This window comes from Dama dama, chromosome X (assembly GCF_033118175.1).
Source record: "Dama dama isolate Ldn47 chromosome X, ASM3311817v1, whole genome shotgun sequence".
Classification (NCBI taxonomy): Eukaryota; Metazoa; Chordata; class Mammalia; order Artiodactyla; family Cervidae; genus Dama; species Dama dama.
In genome coordinates this window covers 78,129,185-78,147,275 of record NC_083714.1, presented here as the reverse complement: position 1 = coordinate 78,147,275, position 18,091 = coordinate 78,129,185, and the positions used below count along the sequence as shown (strand labels likewise).

Sequence of the window (18,091 nt, the reverse complement as noted above, 5' to 3'; positions counted from 1 at the left end):
GGGAAGGGTAAAGATTCAAACATTCATTTAAGCATCCACTATGTGCTTGGCACTAAGCTGGATACTTTACATATTTTATCTCATTTAATTCTATTGTAGATACACTGCACGTTAAGTGTGATTCTCCCTGTTTATAGATACGGAAACTGATGTTCAGTCCAGTTAAAGTCAATTACCTAAGATCACACAGCTCAGCAGAATCCGGTTTTATAAACTCAAATAATTGTACTTAAAGTCTGTATTCCTTGACCTCTGAATTGCAATTTAATTCTAAACACAAACTAAAAATGGGTCAACCTTTAGTATAAAAAAAAAAGCCTAACTGACATCTGCTGTATTACTCTTCAAAGACTTCCACTCATGTGAAAGACTAATGTGTAAACACCAAAGAGACAACTCATTTTCTGCCCTGCTTTGCCCATGGGATCTGCACAATCAGGTTACCCCATCCTCATTTTGACCAGAAATGGAGCCAATTCTATATAATCCACATAGGTGAAAATTACCAGCTCTAAGCTTCCCAGGGCTATTCTGTTTTCAGTGGAACTTCAACTTTATCCACATAAAATACTGAAAAACCAGAAAAAAAAATAGTATACAAAAAGCCTCCAGCCTTTACCAGAGCTAAATCCAAATCTCAAACTGAAGGATGAATAATAAAATAGAAAGTAATATATTAGTTACCTAACTCTGCCCATTTTCTAACCAGACAATATCTGCTTTGGTCAAATATATCATTATTTGCACTAAGCTAATAAAAGTATATCATAGCATTACCATTGCCTTTGGATAAGATGCTTAATCCTGTGATATTGTTCCCATCTCTGATAATTGTCCCTCACTTCATTCCTACTGTCGTTATCTTAGCTTAAGTTTTACACTTTGTATGGCAAAAGATCATAATTTGTAAAGCAATTATCCTTCAATTAAAATAAATAAATTAATTAAAAACAAAAACAAGTTTTACACTTTGCTGAAATATCTTTCTGCAAATTCTTCTCTGTGGTATTTTTCATGTTGTAGACTTTATAGTTTATGAAGCACATCAAACATATTTTCATTTAGTCTTTACATCAACTCTGCGAGGTAGACATTACTAACAGAATTTTATGGATGAGGATATTTCTGAGAGATTTAATATTTATTAAGAACACACAGCTTGAAAAGGACATAGTTGGGACTTGAACTCAGATCTTCCTACCCTGAAGCTAGTCCACTTTCTGTTATAACACCAAAGCCTCTCCAGTGGCGGACTCTTAATCCGTTGGCCTACTCATGTTTACATTATTGACCAAAGACTCTCCACACTGCTGACTCAACTTCCAGAAGGAATTCTCAGCAAGCTCTGGAGTCAGGCTGACTATGTATGAATCCTGGCTCTACCACATGCTAGCTATGCAAAGCCTTTGTAAGTAACAACTTCTGTGAACCTCAGTTTTCTTCTCTTAACAATAAAGACAATAATGATATCTTCTTCATTCTGATTACTGTGAAAAGAAAACTAATCAATATTTCAATCTATCTTGCACAAAGCTTCTAGAATTAATCTAATCATATCTATCAATATTTTCCTGCTTAATAAACTTCAATCATTCTCCATTGCCTGCCAAATAAAGTTCAAAATTTTAAACTTAACCTTCAGAAATTATCTGGTTGTCCAGTGATTATGATTCCATGTTTTCACAGCTGAAGGCCCAGGTTCAATCCTTGGTCAAGAAACTAAGATTGTGCCACGGCAATGGCCTCATGATCTGGACTTAATATATCATCTTAATCTTACACTCTAGTTCTCTTCATCCCATGTCTCCTCTGTCATACAAACCAAACCACTATTCCTGAAACCCAAAATGTACTTTCCAAAATATATGACTTGTTTCATGTTACTACCTGTTATTAGGATGTCCATGCCACACACCACCATACCACATATGGAAATTCTATTCACTCTTCAATACTCAGGTCAATCTCTTCCTCCTCAACAAAGCTTTCCTACATCTTCCAGCTGAAATTAATTTCTTCTATTCCCAAAGCTCATTGCATGTTCCTTTTATAACAGACATACTTTGCTTTGTATATCTTGTGTGTTTGCCACTTTCCCCTATTAGACAATAAGCACCTAAGAGAAATGTGGCAATGTCTTACTGATGTTTGTATTTTTCATAGTACCTGGAGTGAAGATTTAATGCTTACAAATAATAATTATTACTATAAACTAGTAATTATCTTTTGTTAAGTACTTACTGTCAGCACTCAACAATGGTTAAGTGCCTAACATATAAGACATGATTTATTCTTACAATAACCCTGTAAGAAATGGATGATGAATTTATGATGAGGAAACAGAAGCAAAGCAAAGTAACATATTGAACCAATGAACTTTGACCTACAAAAATGAAAATTTCAAATAATTTAACCTAAAAAAAAGTCTTTCTAATTGTCATTACTAACCCATTTAAGAAATTCAACATCATCTGGACCACGTTAGAGTAATTCTAAAGCCAGTATTTCCATACATGATATGATATTCAGGGAAAAGATAATTTTAGCCTTTATCAGTTGGAAAAAAAAATATTTTAAATCCTTCCTGGATTTTTTGTTTTGTTTTGTTTTGTTTTTACCAATATTACCAAAGTGCATATCTCAAAGTTTCAGTCTTTAGAAATAACCTCATGCATATTTAATATAAAACAATCATATTCTTATATGGGTAGGGTCCTTTATTTTTTCTTATTCTTTTTGTTTTGTCTTTCAGTTGCCTATGAGTTGCCTATGAGAGAGGTCAGTTGAACAAGTTATTTTTTACTGTGAAAAAATATGAAAAAATACAAATGATGATTTATTCCCCATAGTTCCAGTTATTATTGCTAGTTTTCCCAAGGTTCAAGACCATCTTTTTTTCCTTTAACACCCATATAACAGATGTTTACAAGGCTCCAAAGTATTCAGAACATAAATTAGTCACTGATGATTGCATCCCAACAGATTTCTTCTTAGCAACTAAGTTTTAGTTTATGTCTTGTTGATGAAACACACAATAAAATGTATGCCTATTATAACCTGAGTTAATATACCAAATTTGCAAACAAAACATGTTACCAACTTGTGAAATGTGACCATTACAATCATCTTAGAAATATCAATTCTAATTCATTGTTCACTTAAATATCATATCTCAATGAAATATTTCATGTTGTACAACTGTTGGGCCCATTCAGCTAGAAATTAGGTATTCATTTATCAGTTCCTAACTTCCCTCATAGATTTACTGTATTAATATACCTGAATTATTTTGTGTTCTGAGAAGAGACGGAAAATTTTATTTTAAAAATGCCATAATAAAACACAAATCCCCATGGTATAACCCCTCAATATATTGATGAAAATTTAATGTGGGTATCTATACAGAAGTATGAGAAGGGTTTAAGAGATTATTTCAATTTTACAAGGAATCAGTTCATTAATCTTACCTGCTCATGTGTATGGTTTGAGCCACCATGGCACAGTTCAATGCCAGTGTTTGTAGAAACTGAATCACTTCCTGTGATGGTTTGGATTTTCTGACTAGAATGGGATTGTTCACAGTGTGGAGAGTGGATGATCTGGGGCTGTTGAACAATGTGATGATGGCACTGAACCTGAGGATAGCATTCCTAAAATACATAAACAAGACAAAAATACTTAGAATAAAAATTATTAATAAAAGAAAATCCATTAAAAAAATTGAATGTGTTCTTTCACAAGATCATTTAAACCTTAGGATTTATAGTTTTAATAAGTGATATATTAGTTTTCCAATTATTCCATTGGAAAAAAGTTGTACTGAACTCTATTTTCATTTGATCAGGTGGCTGTGACAATCCAAATACTTACCTAAGTTGGTCAGGGAATTGCATGTTCTGATTAAGTTAATATTCCAGTTACACTTAACACTAAAACTATAATGAATATTAATTTCAATTGATATTTCTTTGATGATACAATAGGCACTTCAGGATCTAATTGCATAATAATACTATCATATTGAAGATATTGATGGATATAAATTAGAAATAATATATTGTAGTGACTTTCAATGTCAGAAGCATAATAGAATCACAGTGGGGGCAAATGAAGTACTTATGCTTATGAAAATCAAGCATAAATCAAGAAAAAAGATTGGAAAACAGTAACTGAAACTTCAGATCCAGAAAACAGAGATTCTAACTCTGATTCTACCATTAACTCTGTGATCTTGAGAAACCATATATGCAATTTTATAAGCCTCAGTTCCCTCATGTGTAAAAGGGGAGATAGTATGTACCTCATTGGGTTGCTGTGAGGAGTAAATTAACTAATGTTTGCAAAGTGCCAAGTATAAAGTACGTGGGAATTAACATTTACTATTATCATTATCAAATTTTATCATTGTCATCATCATCATCATTAACTTAATCATCAACCACCCCATTAATTTTGCAGGCAAAAAAAAAACCATGAGGTCCAGAGAGGTAGGATAATTTTCTTATGATGATATAATTAATGGCAAAATTGGGTCTGGAACTTATGACTTCATGCTCAGAGTTCGTTTAGACCATTAGACTGAATTTGCACTGTCTTCAAAGTATTTTGGAACTTGTTTTTAAATTAAACCTTTGTTATCTGTTTGCTTATTTACTGTGATTTTGTTTCTGGTAAGTGTTGAGTACAGAATAAGAAAAGATATCTGGTTATTTCAGTTTTGGAGATTTCAGATATGTTTGAATTTTCTATATTATTTTGTTCTATTCTATTTTGGAAACAGATACTTGAAATTCAGTTTTCAAAAAACTTTCACCCAAAGAAAAAATACTCTGCTTGAATCATAATGCTACATTCATGCACATACAATTAACTTTGAAAGTATAAATTCAATGCTCTATTTCCTTTTGACTGTGGAAAGGTGACCTATGTTAATGAAGCAAGGCACTTCAAATTTTAAAATTTTTATATGAAACAATTTTCAAACTGTATTAATTGAAGAAACAAGATGCATAAGAACGAATATTGTATACTCCTTGTGTATAATATTTTTAATGTACATACATGTATACTTACAAACATATGCAACTGCTTTTAAATACATGCATGGAACAAAAACACTTTAAGAATGACTACTTCTGGGAAGAGGAACTAAGGGGAAAAAGGAACAGGACAGAGAAGATTTTTTGCACTCTATATATTTTCTCTTTTTGCACTCTTTTTGTACCTTTTATATTTTTACGCTTTGAAATTTTTATCATGTATACAAATACCTTTTCATGTATATAAAAATATTTTGGAAAAAAAATATGTACTAAGAAACACATTATACAAGTAGGAACTGCCTTGTTAAACATATAAATAAAGGTCACAGAATCAGTTCATAGAATCATTTTCTCCAAGCTGTTTTCAAATAGAATCTTCTTTACAAATATACTAGCACTAAGTAAGATCTCTACAGTTTAGAAGTCTGACTGTATTATCTAGCTTTTGTACAAATTTTTGGTATGAACATTTTGTTCTTTTATGTTACAAAATACCTTCATACACTAGATTAGGAAAAGTCAGGGTGATAGTTGGAGAAAACTTTCACCCAGTGAGGAGCTAGTACATACTGAAATAAAATTCCTCCTGGGAAAAAAAAAAAAAAACGTGTCCTTTAAAAAACAGATGAGGAAAAACTTTGAAACGAAAATAAAGAAAACAAAACCCATTTCTCAACCATCTTTCCTTATTAATTTATCAGTTGACTCTTAATGGAATGCTGACAGTCTCTTCATCTGAGATGTCTTGCGGTTTTCCTGAACTTATTTGGCCTGTGAACCACTAACTGGTACCACTGAAGTCTTAGCAGGTTTTCAGTTTTCAGTCCTCATACCCGACTGCTAAAATTATTTTTCCAAAGCAAGATATTCATATTTCTCATACTTTTGCAACATACCACATGCTAAGTTTTTAATGTACAAAAGTTCAAACATTTCTTATTTACCATATATCTTACCATATATTTCTCATCTTTGCTTAAGAAAAACATACACAGACAATTTATAGATTTCCCTTGTGGCTCTGATGGTAAAGAATCTGCCTGCAATGCAGGAGACCCAGGTTTGATCCATATAAATTGAATAATTATCTTGCCACTGGCATTACTTTACCATCCTTCTACTATAAAGACCTCTTTTTTGGACAGGTTCCATCTCCTAAAAGCTAGTCTTATTTGAATTAGTCTCATGATGACATTTTTTTTTAATTAGTCTCATGATGACATTGGCTTCCCTGAGAGCTCAGTTGGTAAAGAATCGCCTGCAATGCAGAAGACTCGGGAAGATCTTCTGGAGAAGGGATAGGCTACCCACTCCAGTATTTTTGGGCTTCCCTTGTGGCTCAGCTGGTAAAGAATCTGCCTGCAATGTGGGAGAACTGTGTTAGATCCCTGGGTTGGGAAGATCTCCTGGAGAAGGCAAAGGCTACCCACTCCAGTATTCTGGCCTGGAGAATTCCATGGACTGTATAGTTCATGGGGTGGCAAAGAGTCGAACATGACTGAGTGACTTTCACTTCACTTCATGATGGCATTAAGCAGGTTCATCCAGACTCTAGCTTTATCCAGCTCATCCCATTATGTTTCTGTCACTGAGGAAACTAAGCTAGGTCAGAGCAGTTGTATTTTCATATGCATGGTTCATTTTACCTTAGGCAGTCTCCTATGGCAGTTCCAAAACTCCCAAATCATTTAAATCATTAATAAGAATAGTGGACATATAAAAGTAAATAGTCAAGTTAATAGTAATTTAACTATTGCTATTATAGTAATTAGCAGCAATGTTCACTGAAAACATCTTTAGTTGTTCCAGATATGTAGCAATAATAATGTACAGGATATTCAATATTTTTTCTAGGGCCAAGATTTAGAAAAGCTGTTTATTCTCTTTGAAACAAGAAGTTGGAAGCAGTGTGCAATGATGTATCTCAAAAATTCCTTACAATTTAGAATTGTCAGGCTTACTGTTTTGGGAGTTCAGTTAGATAAAGGACAGATATTATAACCAAGTAGCTTAAAAGAAAGTGTCTTTTGAAAAATTGACATTTCATGAAATTTTTCTATTTTGTATCATAATGTACAGAAACTGGAAAATATGTGTTTAATATGTACTATTCTAAATCCTTCAGACTATATCCAATTTTCGACACAGACCAGGATCTTAAAGATTTGGATGTTTATGATTCTGAGAGCTTACTCTATTTCATTATTACTGGGTATCAAATGAGTAAATAATATATTAGTTCCAATGAACTGGGTAACAGCTGCCCATAAATGCTAATAAAAACAAGATATGTTCTCATGCCAAGAAAAATGAAAAAGGAGAATTTAGTATGTTTTAATGTTTCATTTGTATATGAGAAAAAAATGATTTTGTGATCAAAATTCGTTTGATAATATTTAACTACCTGTTATGGGTTGAATTGTGCCTCCCCCCAAAAAATCATTTAAGTCCTAACTTAATTGTTTATGTACTCCCAGTACTTCAGAATGTGAACTTACTTGGAAACAGGGTCTTTACAGAGGTAATCAAGTTAAAATGAGGTTATTAGAATAAGTCCTAACCAAGCATGACTGGTGTCCTCATGAAAAGGGTAAATTTGAACACAGAGACAAACATGCACAGAGGGAAGACCACATGAAGACACACAGGGAAGATGCTATGTGAAAATGGAGAATTAAAATTATGCATTTACAAGCCTGAGGCCACCAGAAACTCGGAGATAGGAAGGGAAGAGTTCCTTCCATAGAGATTTTAGAGGAGGCATGGCCCTTCCAATATGGTTATTTCATAGTTCTGGCCTCCAGAACTGTGAGACAATAAATTTCTGTTGTTTCAAGTCACTCAGATTGTAGTACTTTGCTACCGAAGGCCTAAGAAGCTATTGCACTAACCTAGTTCAAGAGATAAATCCCAGGTTTTGTCTGGCTTGAGCATGCTTGTACCCATTGAGCAGGTCAATGTGAAACGTCTACTGGTTTCAGTAACAACTCTGTTTGAAGGATGGAAGGACATGAGGAGGGCGGAGTTCTAAATGCCACAGAATTACCATCACCCTGCTGTAGTTTTGTACTCTGTACTTGGTCTCAGTTAAGCTTAATGGGATTTCAAAAACCTGACTTCAAGTTTTCATTTTCTAGATCTTTTACAGCATACAGTATTTTGCCCATCTGTTCATAGTGTTAATTTAGAAATTCATTTAATACTAATTAAGAAAAAATTACAATGTTTTAAATTATTATTTTTGTGAGCCTAGCTTAAAAGAAATGTACAAAACACTGAGCTATCTATATTAAGTTCAGATTCTATCATTAATTTTCTCCATGACTGAGCATGTCTTCATTTCAGTTTCTCTTTCAGTAAAATGGGTACAACAATACTTCAAATGAAGAAATGGAAATAAAATTGTTAAGGATGATAGGAAGGGCTGTAAATATAAAGAAGTATTATTATGACTCATAGTGGTCTCACCTGGCACTTGAAAATTGAATGTCATTTAACTCTATTAAAATATCTATAATTCAAAAGTATACACTTATAAAATAAACCTTAAAACAAATTTCACGTACCTGATCCATATTTAGCTTCTCTACTTTTCTTATGGTTTTTTCATAAATAACATTATTTCCTGGAAAGAAATGGCCTCCTCTTAGGAATGGCGACAGAGGTTCCTACAAAGACAGTAAAAGTTGCATTTTGCTTTGCAAGTTAGCTTTTTGGAGGAAACTGAACTTAAGCAAATATGCATTCTCCAATAAACACCGAGGTAGTGGCAGATGTTAGGAGAAAAGGAAATGACATCCCAATAAGGTTCTGAGAAATATAAGGATGCAATAATAAAAATAATATATTTTCTCAAACAGAATAATCTGTATCTCCCACTACATTTTACTAGGCCTAACAGTGTTTGGGGGAAATTGGAAAGGGGTGGGAAAGATTTTTTTCTGTTCCTAAGGCAAAATATAATGTTTCCTATAGAGGTAGACAAGCATGAGGTCAACCACATCTAAACTGGGTTTACTGGAAAGTTTCTTTCGATGTGAAACTATCATTGGGGAAATGCAAAATAAACATAATTTGGCACCACTGAGCCTATATTAAAGATTCTTTTTGGAATTCAACCTAGGTCCCTTTGAAATGAAGTGTAGTGTACAATTCTTTCTTATGATTACAATATGTCAGGCAATGAAATAAAGGCTGGTGACATGTCCAAGATCTGAAAGAAACCAGGGAAGGGCTAATAAGAATCAGACCAGGAGTCCAAAATAATTGTAATGTGTACTATACTCCTCTCTTTTCTTTTGGGTTTTCATGACTTTTCACTTATATGGGGGGGGGGGTTATTTTGTTACAAACCAAAAATTGCATTCATTTTTTTTTTTTGTAATACAGAGGAACAGTATAGAAGGGGATTGGCTAAACCTATTACCAGTTAATGTGTTTAGGACCATTTCAAAATCAACAAAATATTATAGCATTTTTGTAGTCGGCTATTTAAAAAATTTTTAGAACAATTGAACTAAAATACTGGTTGTTCTGGTTGTTGAGAAGGCAAGGTACTCTTGAACCCAAAATATATATTTCTTGTATTCAAGTTTGAATAAAGAGTGCTCTAACTAAATGTTTCTGAGATACTTTGGTAAAACAAACATATAAGTGATTCATTTTGGCTAATTAATGAATTATTAAATCTAAAAATGGATTTTTTTTAAATTCCCCTAGGAACTATTTTGTGTTTGTTTTTGTAAAAAAAAATACCTCTTTGGTGATACATATAACACATGTTTACATTCATGTAACACATGTTTCAGAGCTTACTATGCACAATATACTTTGCTAGGTATTCTAAGGAATGACTCAAAGTTAGATTATTACTAGGAGCAATGAATATTGATCAGGGTTCAAACTATAGCCAGCAGCCTATATTTGTAATGGGCTTCCCTGGTGGCTCAGATGGTAAAGAATCTGCCTGCAATGCAGGAGACCCAGATTTGATCTCTGGGTCGGGGATATCCCCTGGAGAAGAAAATGACAACCCACTCCATCATTCTTGCCTAGAGATTCCCATGGAGCCTGGCAGGCTACAGTCCATGGAGGTGCAAAGAGTCAGACACAACAGAAGCAACTTAGAATGCATACATGCAAGCTAAAAATGGTATTTCTATTTTAAACAACTATGAATAAAAAGAAAGAAGACCAAGACCCTATATAGGCAACAAAGCCTGGAATACGTACTATATGGCCTTTTATAGGAAAAGTTTGCTAACCCCTGGTCTAGATAATATGTGAACACAAATATTTATAATACAAGATAAAAAGAGACAAGTGACAATAAAAACACAGAGAAATAATATGGAATGGAATTCAGGAGAAGAAAAATCAAGTTGCATCTGGTAGTGTTCAGGGTGGCTACTTGGGTCAGGTAGAATTTGAGAGAAGGTTTAGGTGAGCTTTGAATATAAGGAGATGAAAGAAATTGGTATTTGAAATGAAGACAATAAAGTAAGTCAAGACACCAAGGTTTGAAAAATGTAAATTTGTATGTAGGGGATATACTTGGCAGATGGAGCACGGTTCTGCAAACAGTGAGATACCTTTGAATGCTTTTAAACAGGGCTGTGATTTGAACATAAGCCCACTTTAGAAAGAGTAATTGGTAAATGGAAAGAATACAGGTAAGGAAACCAGTTAGAAAATTATCCTACATAATTAAGTACAGTACTTTTCAACCGTGACTCCGAGATCTTGAACCTGAGGAATCTAGTATATGGCCAACAGTCTCAAAAAAAAAAAAACAAACAAACAAAAAAAAACACCAGTAAAAGTGGAGACACATGGAGTTTTATGTGCCCCAAGTAAGAATCTAGGTCTGATTCACATTTGTATCCTCATGCGTGCGTGTGTGCTAAGCCACTTCAGTTGTGTCCAATTCTCCAGGTAAGAATACTGGAGTGGGTTGCCATGCATGCCCTCTTCCAGGGGATCTTCCCAACTCAGGGATCAAACCTGTGTTTCCTGCATTGTAGGCAAATTCTTTACCTCTGAGCCACAGGGGAAGCCCAAATACACGTTAACTTACTGCAAATTACTAGTAAAAAGACTTTTTTACAGCACACAGTTGAAAACACACATCTGAAACTGGGTGGGGATTTCATGACTACTGTTCTAGATTTCAGAAACATATGCATAGAAGTGGTGGTTAAAACCATGCAGTTGCTGAGAAGGCAAAAGAATATCAAGGACAGTACTAGACAAATCTTCAGGAGTATGAGAATCATAAGTGAAAAATGCCATATAGTCAAAACAAGAGAAATTTTCAAGAAGCAATAAGGTGAGTGAAAGTATAAATGCTTCAGGGAGGTCAACAGGTAAGAATTACAAAGTAGCTTGGATTTGAACTACTACAAATCTATTGGATTTGATTACTAAAATTAGTGAAAATATCCCTGGTAGCTCAGATGGTAAAGAATCTGCCTACAATGCAGGAGACCTGGGTTCAATCCCTGGGTTGGGAAGATGCCCTGGAGAAGGGAATGACAACCCACTCCAGTATTTTTGCCTGGAGAATCCCATGGACAGAGAAGCCTGGCAGGCTCTTTTTGCAAAGAGCTGGACGTGACTAAGTGACTAACACTTTCACACTTTCACTTTCAAAGTATAATAGAAAAAAATCTGGACTAATAAAACATGTATTCAGTTCTGCCTCTATTACCTACATGCTGTGGAAACTTAGGTAAGTCAGTTACCTTCTCTGAGGCTCAGTCCCTTTTTCATAGGGATAGTAATGCAGTGTATTTTATGCTAAACAAAATCATGTATGCTAAATTACCTTTAATCTGCCATTGCAAAGTACAAATAGCATTGGTTTTGATTAATACAGTAATATTTAAAAAATCGAATTTTAAAATAATTTATGAGAATCTTGATAGAACTTTTCTAGGATATCAAGTATAAAAATATACAAAAGTAAGCTTGTTGAGGGTAGGGACTTTATCCATCTTGAATACCTTATAGTGAATGAACAGATGATTAGATGAAACGGGATGATATGAACTTCTATCTTAAGGATATAAGCATCTACTAAAAGGGGTAAAATTTAGCAAAAGTATAAATTTTCTTCTCTGTGAACTAAAATTTACTCTGAAAGCTGAGCCATTATTATTTTTTAAGAAGAAAAATGACTTGCATGCTAGCAGTGTTGAGTCTCCCTAAACTGTGAGTTGGACTTATTTTAAATGACCTACTGAAAGAAAAACTTCTAAATTTACGAAACTATATTTTCGCCAAATCAATCAGAGTGTGTGCATGCGTGCTCAGTCATTTCCGACTCTGTTATCCCATGGACTGTAGCCTGCCAGTCTCCTCTGACCATGGGATTTATCCCGGCAGTGATACTGGAGTGGTTGCCATTTCCTCCTCCAGGGAATCTTCCTGACCCAGGGATCTAATCTGCATCTCCTACGGCTCCTGCATTGGCAGGCAGATAGATTCTTTACCACTGAGCCACCTGGGAAGTCCCAATCTATCAGAAAAACCAAATATTAATATGAATAAATCACTTTGCATAAGACAGGTCAGCAAAATTAATCAAAAGTCTTGGATTTCTAACAGATGAGCTAATAGTTTTACTATTTTGGCAGCTTATTTTTTTTTCCTACCTGTACATTTGAATTGGTGCCAAATCCACCTGAAAAATTAACAGGTGTTTTCAAAGATGGTTGATCTTATACTTTAATTGTTACTTTTAGAACCTCTGAGAATAGTTCTCACATCTAACAAAGTACATAATCTCCAGCATCTACTTTACTGTTCCCAGGCCATGAAACCTTGCTGGAGAACATTTTAAAAAAAGATTTGCTGATGTGGCTCAGTGCAAAGTTACCCAATTTTAAAAGGCTCTCCAACATTCATGGTCATACTTGTATTCACTAAGTTCTCTGTAACTATGGTTACAAATCATTTTCTTTTCCTTAGTGCCCCATGTTCATGTTCCTTCATTCTCCTTATACTCGCTGAGAAAACCAAGACAATCTATCTGTTAGGGGAAACACACTGACTGAAACTGCCCACCCTGGCCAGGCACCATAGTAACCATTTGCACGAGCTGTTTTATGATAGGAGATCCTGGTAAGGAACATGTAACTAATAAGCCACCACCAACTGGAAGAGTTTGGGAAAGGTCAATAGGAGACAACACATGTCCGACCAGCTCCCAGAATCCTTCTCACTGGCATCTTAGCTGCACCACCAGGAAGGACTCTGAGTAAGAATGATGGGCTAAAGCAACCAGGAAACTAATCCCATCACCATAAAACCCGAGACTGTGAGTCACATGGCAGAGCTGTTCTCCTGGGTTCTCCTGCTCTCCACCTGGGTGCCCTTTCCCAATAAAATCTCTTGCTTTGTCAGCACATGTGTCTCCTCAGACAATTTATTTCCAAGTGTTAGACAAGAGCCCAGTTTCGGGCCCTGGAAGGAGTCCCCCTTCCTGCAACATATCCAGTGAAATTACTCCATTTTCTGCCGCACTTCAAAATCTAAGTTTCTGCTCCTTCCACTCATTATGTAATAACATATGCCTCTTTTATCTGGAAGTCACTTCTCTATCTGTACCTGGAATCCTATCCACTCTTGACTCTTCCAGAATTGTATCACCTTTCTTCCCTTTCTCTGTTGCATCTTTACTTTTCCTTCCTATTAGTTATTTCTTTCTGTCTATAAATCTCTTGGGTCTCCAAGATTCTATTTACTCCTTTAGCTACCATCCTGTCTCTCTTCCTTTGGCCAATATCCTTTTTAGGAAAGTAACCTCACTTATTATCTCCATTTCTGGATTTAGTCATCCATTAATGTTTTGCATCTGGACTTTGCTTCCATATGTATACCAAAACTGCTCTCTCAAACATCACCATTACTTTCTCAATGGTCGACCTCTATTTTCAAACCTCACCCTTCTAGGTCCTTTGGTCATTTGAGATGGTTGACCACCCCTTTACTCTATTTGCTTCAATAATTCAGTGTTCACATTCCTCTGACAGCTTCTCTGCCTGTGAAAGTGGCTCCTTCCTTCTGTTCCTTTAGAGTAGACATTTTAGGTTCTGACCTCAACCCTTTCTATTACCCCTCAGCGATCTCACTCATTCCCATGGCTATGAAGGTAACTTTAAGAGGAATAACTCCTATGTCTCTATCACAAATGTGACCTTTCTCAAGTCACTTTTTAACAGCCTGGTGGGCATCTTCCCTGGCATGCACCTCAAATGCTACTGGTCCAAACAGAGCTGACAATCTCCTCCTTTTCCAAACCAGCTTCTCCTCTCCCCTACTTCTTACTTTTTAGTTGGGCTACAATGTTCCCAGTGTCTCAAACTGAAAAACTTGTCATATTTGACTTTCTTCTTTTAATCCCAAATCCAATATCAGTTATCAAAATTTGTCAAAACTACCCTGAGGATAACTATCAGAAAAGATAGAGATATTTAGTCAGAAGACCTAAGCAAGTCACATTTACTTAAGCTTTTGTTTCCATACTAGTAAAATGATACTAATAATAATGCTAATTGTAATAATTCCTTAAATACCAGAATAAATCCTTCTCTAATTCCCCCCAAATATTACCTCCAACCTCTGAACTTCAATAAGACATCATTTGTATTTCTCTCATGGAATCTGTCATACACCCCACCATATATTTTATGAAGTTGTATATAGACATATCTTAATCCCTTTCTGAGAGGAAGTGTAAGCTCCTTTGCTTCAGGAACCAGGTTTTATTTCCTTGTATTTTCCAATTTGAGGTCTGTATAAACCTTTCCCACAGTAGGAGCTCTGCAAGTGGAAAATTAATTAAATTGATTAACATCAATTGGATTCTATCTATTGATGGAACAAACATATTTCCCCATTTCTGAGTCATGTTATATACCAGAATGGATAAATCACTTGACTAAAATGACAAGAAATGGCAAATAAGAAAGATCAGGTACAATCAAGAATAAAAAGGCTGAACAGAATTAAAAGGAAATCATGAGACAAGCGATTGATATCAGTTTAATTACAGGGAGAAGAAGTAAAGATTAGACAAACTGGAAGGTGAAAGAGAATGAAGTTGCCATTTAAGAGGCTCAGATCATTATAAATATTGTAATTAAGCCAGAATCTTCTTCTGAGGGAATTTAAAAGAACAAACAAAAAAGCATACACTTAGATAAATAAAATATATCTAGACAGGACTTTCAAGCTGCTCTGCAAAACCAGTTAGATTATTTTTGTTTACAAAATGTGGGGATTAAAATTTATTTTATCTCTCAATAATGGAAAGAGTTAAAAGCTTAAAATGTTAAAGCTAAAATGATCATTTTTCTTTAACCTGCTGCTGGATCTTCTCCCTGAGCTACTATTTACTTCTTTACAGTTGAACACAACTATAATGAGAAGCAGGCTTCCTGTTACAAATATGCACTTGCATATATTCTTCGAATTTCTCTGCTTTTTTTTTTCTTTTTTGATTACACTGTAGCTGGGGAGGATGGGGGAGGGAGATGGTACATGGGTGCGTCTCTGAATCTCAATTCACTTACATCATCAATGGTCTTTAATTTGCAAATGTTTCTTTCCTACATCTGCATTGTTCAATTTCAGTTGCAACTCTGCTGTTTTCTAACCAATGGTTTGGGGCCAGTTAAGAACTTTAGTTCCAAGAGGGTCGAGACCTTGTTTTGTTTACTGCTCAATCTCCAGGGCTTGGGGCAATTGTTGGTACATACTAGGCAATTGATAAAAATTCACTGAATAACTGTCAATCTCTCTGCTTCTGTTTTCTCACTTTTTTATGACCAAATGGGATAAAATATGTAAATTGCAGAGCATGGAATGTATAGCCAATAAATATTAATTCATTAACTAAAGAACAAGAATGCATTCAGAGTCACATAAGAATTGCTGGCAAAGAGGGTTGGAATTCAAATGATTCAATATTTAAAACCACTCTGTGGCTATGTTTTAGGCAAACACAATTTTCATGAAAAAAAAAGTGCTATCTAGAACTAATTCTTTGAGAGCCAGGGATATCAAGTGTAATATGCATCCAAGTATGCATATTCCCCAGTTTGTTTGTGAAAGGAAAATAGAGTGAGAGGAAAAAGAGGAAAGCATAAAGTGATTGGCCAAGTTGTAGAAAGAGGCACAGTCTAATCTCCCAGGCCCTCCTGATGTCTCCCTTTCCCCACACATAGTTTTCAGATTTATTGCTTAAACACTTGATTCTGCAGAACGAGAAAGCAGATGCTTTACTGTAATCACATTCTTTCTTGATGTTTACATAGATATTTGAAAACTCAAGCAAATATCCAAAACAGTCACCCCCTCCAAAGCCTGTATGCTGGTAGACTCACACAAGCACACGTGTACAACTAACAGCCTCTCTAGCTAAAGAGAGAGGATGATTTTTAGTGAGTGAGAAGATGATTTTTAAATGAATAAAGAAGAGAGAAGATAGAAACAAGCAGAAGAATAGTACATCCTCCCCACCCAACTAGACTAGTACCAACTATTTTACCTTGATTTAACCCCTTGCTTTCCACAGCTGAAGCAGTTTTATTTTGTGAAAAAATTATTTCCCGCAGTAGTGGGGAAATAAAGAGAAAAGCAAAAAATTCCTACAGTATTATCTGGGGCACTCTGTTTCAAATGTGAACCTTATGTCCTCATAAACCTATAGTAGAGTTTCCTGTTGCAGCTAAATTAAGGCTGTGTGTGTGTCTGTGTGTGTCTGTGTGTGTGTTGAGCAAGGCTTATTACTGTGGGGAAAATTTTTTTCTTAATTTTCTCCTCAAAATGAGACTGAAAATAATATCCTAGCTTGTATAATATAAGGTTATATATCTTTATAGAAAATATAATAGTGTAATTTTCAGAAGACCTCACTGCTAGGCACAAAAGTTCATATACCATAGAACTCAAACACATGGAGGTATTTTTGAGCTTTTGAATTTTCATTCTCTTCTTCCTAGCAAATATCTCAATGGCAAATCTAATTAGACTAAATATTGCAACCCCCGATGCAACCGGTGATAGTTTTATATGAAGCCTGTGAACGAACCACTTCGTCCCTTTTTACTTTGGTTCAAAGTGCACAAAAAACCTTTGTAGCACAAGAATGATGATATAGAAGCAGAAAACTTTATAACCCAAGAATTTCCATGCTACTTGGAACTGTTGCATCTCTGAGGCAAATGGTTGTCTGGAACTAATGATGAATTTTTTATAATAATAATTAGAAATTAACTTTATAACTGAAAGAAAGTCCAATAATCTGATTTTAGGAATCTAGTAACTAACTCACCCTTCTTGTTTAAGTTATCAACTTCTGAGGAATTATAGGTTGGGATAAGAGTTTGCATGATATAGCTTACCTGTTCAGGATTTTGCACTATATATCGTCTTATAGTAGTTTGAGGATATGTAGTAACTTTGACTGTTGGAGAATGGAGTTCCTGTAAAGAAAAGATAAAAGCTGCATATAATCAGAGTTATTTAGTGACCTTGGAGTCATGAATAATAATAGAGAGCAATTTTCAGAGTGAAAATTTTAAAATCACTTACACGAATGATGACATATGAATTTATATTTTGGTTAATTTTGGTCTCAAAAACATACATGGAAGCAAATGTTTATGGGCTCAGCAACATGTTAGGTATTTATGCTATACTCATTGCATAGTAATTCATCACACATTTCAAACTATTAATAGTTTGACGAGAGTTTTAAAATATTCTTTTCATTGTAAATATCCCCACATGATTAAATAAAATATAGTTTAATATTTATTAATCAGATCTTCTGTTTGGAAAGGGCATGAAAGGAGACACAAAGAAAAAACTGACTGTGTGTACTGTGAAACATGTAAATCTTCAATGTGGTGACAGGGGAGGGCCACAAATAAAGTTAAAAGGGAAACAAAACACTAGAACAAAGTCATTTGTAAGCTTTTGAAGGAAAAAGAGTTGATATCAATATAAAGAAAGTTTTTATATCTTGATGAGAAAAAAAT

General features: G+C 34.7%; 1 protein-coding gene across 2 annotated transcripts in view; it reads right to left on the bottom strand.

Moving 5' to 3' along the window:
* The window catches only part of POF1B (POF1B actin binding protein), an 89,705-nt gene that overhangs the window by 46,180 nt on the left and 25,434 nt on the right, over nucleotides 1-18,091 (bottom strand). Inside the window, exons 4-6 of one of the 2 annotated variants that reach the window (XM_061137200.1) lie at nucleotides 17,453-17,533; nucleotides 8,609-8,710; nucleotides 3,468-3,650 (exon numbers count right to left, since the gene is read on the bottom strand). In XM_061137200.1, the coding sequence (XP_060993183.1) occupies nucleotides 3,468-3,650; nucleotides 8,609-8,710; nucleotides 17,453-17,533 (366 nt within the window). The remainder of the gene's footprint in view (nucleotides 1-3,467; nucleotides 3,651-8,608; nucleotides 8,711-17,452; nucleotides 17,534-18,091) is intronic. The other variant, XM_061137201.1, reaches the window with a different exon arrangement.